Below are 7,916 nucleotides of genomic sequence, written 5' to 3' on the forward strand. Positions count from 1 at the left end.
TATCCGTTTGAGCATGGTGAAGTCATTAATTACACTTTAGATGGTATATCAATGCACCCAGTCATTACAGAGATACAGGTGTCCTTCCTAACTCAGCTGCCAGAGAGGAAGGAAACTGCTCAGAGATTTCACCATGAGGCCAATGGTGATTTTAAAACAGTTACAGAGTTTCATGGTTGTGATATGAGAAAACTGAGGATGGATCAACAATATTGTAGTTATCCCACAATACTAACCCAAATGACAGAGTGAAAAGAAGGAAGCCTGTACAGAATAAAATCATTCCAAAACAAGCATCCTATTTGCAAAAAGGCATGTAAGTAATACTGCATAAAATGTGGCAATTTGTTTTACTTTTTGTCCAGAATACAAAGCGTCACGTTTTGGCCAATCCAAAGCATCACGGAGTACCACTTCATATTTTCAAACATGGTGGTGGCTGCATCATGTTATGGGTATGCTTGTCATCAGCAAGGACTTGGGAGTTTTTTAGGATAAAAATAAATGGAATACAGCTATAAGCACAGGTAAAATCCTAGAGGAAAACCGAGTTCAGTTTGCTTTCCTACAGACACTGGGAGATGAATTCACCTTTCAGCAGGACAATAATGTAAAAAAACAAGTACAAATCTACACTGGAGTTGCTTACCAAGACAACATTGAATGTTCATGAGTGGCCGAGTTACAGTTTTGACTTAAATCGGTATGAAAATCTATGGCAAGACTTGACAATGGCTGTCTAGCAATGATCAACAATCAACTTGACAGAGCTTGAATAATTTTCTAAAGATTAATGGGCAAATTGTCACGCACTGACCTTAGAGAGCCTTTTTATTTCTCTGTTTGGTTAGGTCAGGGTGTGATTTGGGTGGGCATTCTAGTTTGTTTATTTCTTTGTTGGCCGGGTATGGTTCCCAATCAGAGGCAGCTGTCTATCGTTGTCTCTGATTGGGGATCATACTTAGGCAGCCCTCTTTCCCACCTTCAGTTGTGGGATCTTGTCTTTATATAGTTGCTGTCTAGCGCTACAGATCTTTATGTTCGTTTGTATTTTGTTGTTTTTTGGTGTAATTTTAAATAAAAGTAAAATGCACGCCTACTACGCTACACCTTGGTCTCCTTCTAACAACGGTCGTAACACAAATATTGTACAATCCAGGTGTGCAAAGCTCTTAGAGACTTAACCAAAAATAATCACAGCTGTAATCGTTGCCAAAGTTGCTTCTACAAAGTATTGACTCAGGGGTGTGAATAGTTATGTAACTTTCATATTTTTGCATTTAATTTGCAAAAGATTATAAAGAATTTTTTTCACTTTGTCATTATTAGGTATTGTGTGTAGATGGGTGAGACAAACATCTATTTAATCCATTTTGAATGCAGGCTGTAACACAACAGAATATGGAATAAGTCAAGGCGTATGAATACTTTCTGAAAGGCACTGTATGTGTGACACTTCCTCCCGATCATTCTGTGGTTTCCTACAGGATCTTCTGGGGTGCTCTCAGCAGCTGTCCTCATTACATTGAACATAGCATTGTTCAGACATAAATCACTGATCAATGGACAGATGTATTTTGTGTGTGACCTGATCTCGATCCCCCTGTATTTGCCTCTCCCTTTCTAATATCCTGTGCTTCTCTCTCTCCCTCTCTCCTTCTCTCTCTCGCGCTTTTAGCCTACAGTATGCACTACACTCCCTCATTCTCTCCATCCTCCTTTAATTTCAAACAATTATATTTATGTGAGGTACTGTAAGTGTTTGTTGGAGTGGGTAGTGGGTGGTCTAGGTACCCATTGGTGAAAGTGCTCTAAGATCAAGACACCAAATGCCCTCTTGGTGTTTACGCCTTTCACACTGCTGCTCACTGCTCACCAGTCCTCTCGAAACTCATTAAAACCGTATTAGATAATTAAAAATTACTGTTATATTGAGGGCAGATTAGCTGACATGTAGAACAGTTGGGAATGTTCTGGGAATTGGAGTACAGAGAAGATTCACAACAGGGGAAGGGTTAGCATAGGGCACCCATTCTCTCCTGAAATGCCGCTATACAGACTGATTGGTTAGCCAATTCCCACCCACAATCTCACCTACCTACCAAGAAAGCATCTGAAAGGGCAAATCATTGCTAGCTTTAGTGAGAAGTGAGAACTCTGTAATTTCGATCATAATGAATGGCTTTAGGCTGTCAATTACATTGGATTATTAAGTGAGTCAAGTCTCCATAGATTTTTGTTCTTCATGTGTAGATAATTTACAGTCTCTTTAGAAAGTATTCACACCCTTTTACTTTTCCCACGTTTTATTGTTACAGCTTGAATTTAAGATTGATTAAATTGAGATTTTATGTCACTGATCTACACGAAATGCCCCATGGTGTCAAAGTTGAATTTTGTTAGTAGAAACATTTAGAAATGAATAAACAATTAAAAGCTGAAATGTCTTGATTCATTAAGTATTCAAACCCTTTTTCATGGCAAGCCTAAATAAGTTCAGGAGTAAAAATGTGCTTAACAAGTCACATAATAAGTTGCATGGACTCACTCTGTGCAATAATAGTGTTTAACATTATTTTTGAACGACTACCTCATCTCTGTACCCCACACATACAATTATTTGTAATGTCCCTCAGTTGAGCAGTGCATTTTCAAACACAGATTAAACCACAAAGACAAGGGAGGTATTCAAATGCCTCGCAAAGAAGGGCAACTATTGGTAGATGGGTAAACATTTTAAAAGCAGACATAGAATATTATTTTGAGCATGGTGAAGTTAATAATTACACTTTGGATGGTGTATCAATACACTCAGTCACTACAAAGAAACAGGCGTCTTTCCTAACTCAGTTGCCAGAGAGGAAGGAAACTGCTCAGGGATTTCACCATGATGCCAATGGTGATTTTAAAACAGTTACAGAGTTCAATGGTTGTGATAGGATATAACTGAGGATGGATCAATAACATTGTAGTTATTCCACAATACTAACCGAAATGACAGAGTGAAAAGACGGGAAGCCTGTTTGCAACAAGACACTTAAGTAACACTGAAAAAAATATGGGAAAGAAATGCACTTTTTGACCAGAATACAAAGCGTCATGTTTGGGGCAAATCCAACACAACACATCACTGAGTAGCACTTTTCATATTTTCCAGCATTGCAGTGGCTGCATCATGTTATGGGAATGCTTGTCATCGGCAAGGACTAGGGAGTTTTTTGGATAAAAAGAAACAGAATACAGCTATAAGCACAGGCAAATCCTAGAAGAAAACTTGGCTCAGTTTGTTCCCAACAGACACTGGAGCTGTGTTCGAATACCCACTACTAACATACTGTATACTACATACTTAATGAGTATATGCTAAACTCAGCAAAAAAAGAGACAGGACCCTGTTTTTCAAAGATAACTCAGAAAAATCCACAAAACTTCACAGATCCTCATTGTAAAGGGTTTAAACTCTGTTTCCCATTCTTGTTCAATGAACTATAAACAATTAATGAACATGCACCTGTGGAACGGTCGTTAAGACACTAACAGCTTACAGACGGTAGGCAATTAAGGTCACAGTTATGAAAACTTAGGACACTAAGAGGACTTTCTACTGACTCTGAAAAATACCAAAAGAAAGATGCCCAGTGTCCCTGCTCATCTGCGTGAACGTGCCTTAAGCATTCTGCAATGAGGCATCAGGACAGTAGATGTGGCCAGGGCAATAAATTGCAATGTCCGTACTGTGAGATGCCTAGGACAGCGCTACAGAGAGACAGGACGGACAGCTGATCGTCATCGCAGTGGCAGACCATGTGTAACAACACCTGCACAGGATCGGTACATCTGAAAACATCACACCTGAGGGACAGGTACAGGATGGCAACAACAACTGCCCGAGTTACACCAGGAACGCACAATCCCTCCATCAGTGCTCAGACTGTCCGCAATAGGCGGAGAGAGGCTGGACTGAGGGCTTGTAGGCCTGTTGTAAGGCAGGTCCTCACCAGACATCACCAGCAACAACGTCGCCTACGGGCACAAACCCCCTGTAGTTGGACCAGACAGGACCGGCAAGAAGTGCTCTTCACTGACGAGTCGCGGTTTTGTCTCACCAGGGGTGATGGTCGGATTCGTGTTTATCGTCGAAGGAATGAGCGTTACACCGAGGCCTGTACTCTGGAGCGGGATCGATTTGGAGATGGAGGGTCCGTCATGGTCTGGGGCGGTGTGTCACAGCATCATCGGACTGAGCTTGTTGTCATTGCAAACAATCTCAACGCTGTGCGTTACAGGGAAGACGTCCTCCTCCATCATGTGGTACCCTTCCTGCAGGCTCATCCTGACATGACCCTCCAGTATGACAATGCCACCAGCCATACTACTCGTTCTGTGCGTGATTTCCTGAAAGACAGGAATGTCAGTGTTCTGCCATGGCCAGCGAAGAGCCCGGATCTCAATCCCATTGGTCTGGGACCTGTTGGATCGTATGGTGAGGGCTAGGGCCATTCCCCCCAGAAATGTCCGGGAACTTGCAGGTTCCTTGGTGGAAGAGTGGGGTAACATCTCACAGCAAGAACTGGCAAATCTGGTGCAGTCCATGAGGAGGAGATGCACTGCAGTACTTAATGCAGCTGGTGGCTACACCAGATACTGACTGTTACTTTTGACCCTCCCCCTTTTTTATTTTGACCCTCCCCCTTTGTTCAGGGACACATTATTCCATTTCTGTTAGTCACATGTCTGTGGAACTTGTTCAGTTTATGTCTCAGTTGTTGAATCTTGTTATGTTCATACAAATATTTACACATGTTAAGTTTGCTGAAGATAAATGCAGTTTACAGTAAGAGGACATTTCTTTTTTTGCTGAGTTTACATTCTGTATACTATTAGTTCATTTTAGTATACTGCAAACGAACGGTATCCTTTCAGTTGAGCGTACTAGTGCTTCGCCTGTCTACCAGAAGTTGATGCTGTTGCTGGCTTGTTAGCATAACAAATTATTAGCTAGACGCTTATGATTTCGGGTGTGTTCGTAAATCCAATCTGGAGTGCCAGAGTGCGCTCATAAATCCAGAGCGTTGTCAGATTGTCAGTTTGTAAATTCAGAGCGTTTCGCTCTTGGAGCGTTCAGAGCACATACTGGACACTCTGGCCGAGGAGTAGGGTTGATCAAAGCGCTCTGACTTCACAACGGCAGTCAAGCACCCAAGCTAACTGGCTAACTCGCAAGCTACTTCCAGACACAAGTAAGAAAACACCTCACTCTGACAATTTTACTCGCCCTGGCAGAGCTGGTTAGTCTGTTTTCATATTATCCAGAGCTTTGGTGACTGTAACTGTGCTGCTGGCAACAACTTAATAACGTTTTTTTGCTGACGTTTACTGACTCAGGCCATATTCAACGGGTGTTGAGCGTTCGTAAGTTATTCTGCGCTCTGAAACTTAGATGAGAGTGCTCTGAAATCGGAGTAGATAGACAGAATTAACAATGTCCATTGAGAACGCACAAATAATCACTAATAAGTCAATAAACGTTGGGTAGTTAGTTAGATAGTATATAGTTAATATACTGGCAAGTTCGAGTGGCTAGCTAGCTAACATATTGGTACATACTGCTGTAATAATATGCTAGGCAGTTTGTAAGGATAGCGTAGCTAACAAATTGTCATCCAACATAACATGTAATGTAACTTATTTGAAAGTCATTACTTTATTACATTGCTCAACATTTTCTTAACATTTGTCACAATTAGTTAAAGCAATGAATTTGTATCCTCTCTCGTCAGACTTCAGCTGCATATTTTCCACCATTTTATTCAAATTTGATAATGTTGTGAAGCCATGCCCATTTTCTGAAGAATTGCATTATGTGCCCTTAAAGCACGTAAATAGTGTCCACTGCTTGTATACTTCGTATTTTGGAAAATGTTGTACGACGTCCAGTAACTTTTGGCATACTAACTATATCCATACTATGACCAATAAATATACTACATCCTCAATTTACATCACAATAGTACAGTTAGTGCGGTTAGTATGAATATTCGAACACAGCTTGGGAGATTAATTTACCTTTCAGCAAGACAATAACCTAAATCACAAGGCCAAATCTACATTTACATTTAAGTCATTTAGCAGACGCTCTTATCCAGAGCGACTTACAAATCTACACTGGAGTTGCTAACCAAGAGGACATTGAATGTTCCTGAGTGGCCTGGTTACAGTTTTGACTTAAATCGGCTTGAAAATCTATGGCAAGGCTTGAAAACATCTGTCTAGCAATGATCAACCGTCAACTTGACAGAGCTTGAAGAATGTTTTAAAGAATATCGAGCCAATATTGTACAATCCAGGTGTGCACAGCTGTAATTGCTGCCAAAGGTGCTTCTACAAAGTATTAACTCAAATTAGAAATGTATGTATTTCATTATCAATACATTATTCACTTTGGATTATGTTTTTTTTTTGTGTGTAGATGGGTGAGAAAAAAACATATTTAATCCATTTTGAATTCAGGTTATAACACAACAAAATGTGGAAGTCAAGAGGTATGAATACCTTCTGAAGGCACTGTATGTGACAGAGATGGTTGTTCTGAATTGAGTATGGTTCCCCTCAGGGTTTATCTCTGGCCTGGGCTTGGCTGTTACACTGAATGTATGTTATAATAGTAACGTAAGAAGTATATAATAGCAGCTTGACATACTTGTACTTAGCAGTACCGTGAACATGCACCTACTGTCTGTTTGATGTCAGGGATTCCAATGCGAAACACCATCATGGTTAGTCGAGTGTCCTCTATGGGCGCCACTGTGGTCATACTGCGCTCCATGTGAGCACGTCTTTTCTGGGTCTGAGTGGATGGGGCCGGGTGATACTGCTGCTGGTGCTGCTGCTTATGAGGGGCCTGATTGGACGTATAAGGGATGCCTCTATTTCCTGGATTGTCTGGCCTCAGTGTCCGGTCCCCTCTCTGCCTTCCAACCACAATGGCTGAGGGTTTACCTCCCTCCCCTTTACCTTCGCGTGATTGTCTGCCTCCCTTCATCTCAATCTCCTCGAGCCCTTCCACCCCTCCGTTCTCCTTCTCTCTACCATCCCCCTTTTTGTTATCTTGTCCCTGCTCCTCTTCCTCTTCCTCATCCTCCCCATCCTTGTCGTCCTCCCCAGGGTAATAGTGTTTGTTATTTCCCAGCATCCTTTGCGGTGCAGGGTCACTGCAGAGAGGGCCGGGTGACATTGCTATTGTTGCAACGTGACATGGTTGTCTGGTGCGACATCGTTTTCACCCCCAGAAACATGCTGTGGAGGAGAGAGGGAGAGAAAGGGGTTAACTAAAACATGCTGTGGAGGAGAGAGGGAGAGAAAGGGGTTAACTAAAACATGCTGTGGAGGAGAGAGGGAGAGAAAGGGGTTAACTAAAACATGCTGTGGAGGAGAGAGGGAGAGAAAGGGGTTAACAAAAACATGCTGTGGAGGAGAGAGGGAGAGAAAGGGGTTAACTAAAACATGCTGTGGAGGAGAGAGGGAGAGAAAGGGGTTAACTAAAACATGCTGTGGAGGAGAGAGGGAGAGAAAGGGGTTAACTAAAACATGCTGTGGAGGAGAGAGGGAGAGAAAGGGGTTAACTAAAACATGCTGTGGAGGAGAGAGGGAGAGAAAGGGGTTAACTAAAACATGCTGTGGAGGAGAGAGGGAGAGAAAGGGGTTAACTAAAACATGCTGTGGAGGAGAGAGGGAGAGAAAGGGGTTAACTAAAACATGCTGTGGAGGAGAGAGGGAGAGAAAGGGGTTAACTAAAACATGCTGTGGAGGAGAGAGGGAGAGAAAGGGGTTAACTAAAACATGCTGTGGAGGAGAGAGGGAGAGAAAGGGGTTAACTAAAACATGCTGTGGAGGAGAGAGGGAGAGAAAGGGGTTAA

General features: G+C 42.1%; 1 protein-coding gene across 1 annotated transcript in view; it reads right to left on the bottom strand.

The window, feature by feature from the left end:
* The window catches only part of LOC120060843 (SH3 and multiple ankyrin repeat domains protein 1-like), a 42,574-nt gene extending 35,340 nt beyond the window's left edge, over nucleotides 1–7,234 (bottom strand). The window contains exon 1 of the mRNA XM_039010262.1: nucleotides 6,734–7,234. Coding sequence (XP_038866190.1) covers nucleotides 6,734–7,234 — 501 coding nt within the window. The remainder of the gene's footprint in view (nucleotides 1–6,733) is intronic.
* Nucleotides 7,235–7,916: the final 682 nt, after the last annotated feature.

Source organism: Salvelinus namaycush, chromosome 16, assembly GCF_016432855.1.
Source record: "Salvelinus namaycush isolate Seneca chromosome 16, SaNama_1.0, whole genome shotgun sequence".
Classification (NCBI taxonomy): Eukaryota; Metazoa; Chordata; class Actinopteri; order Salmoniformes; family Salmonidae; genus Salvelinus; species Salvelinus namaycush.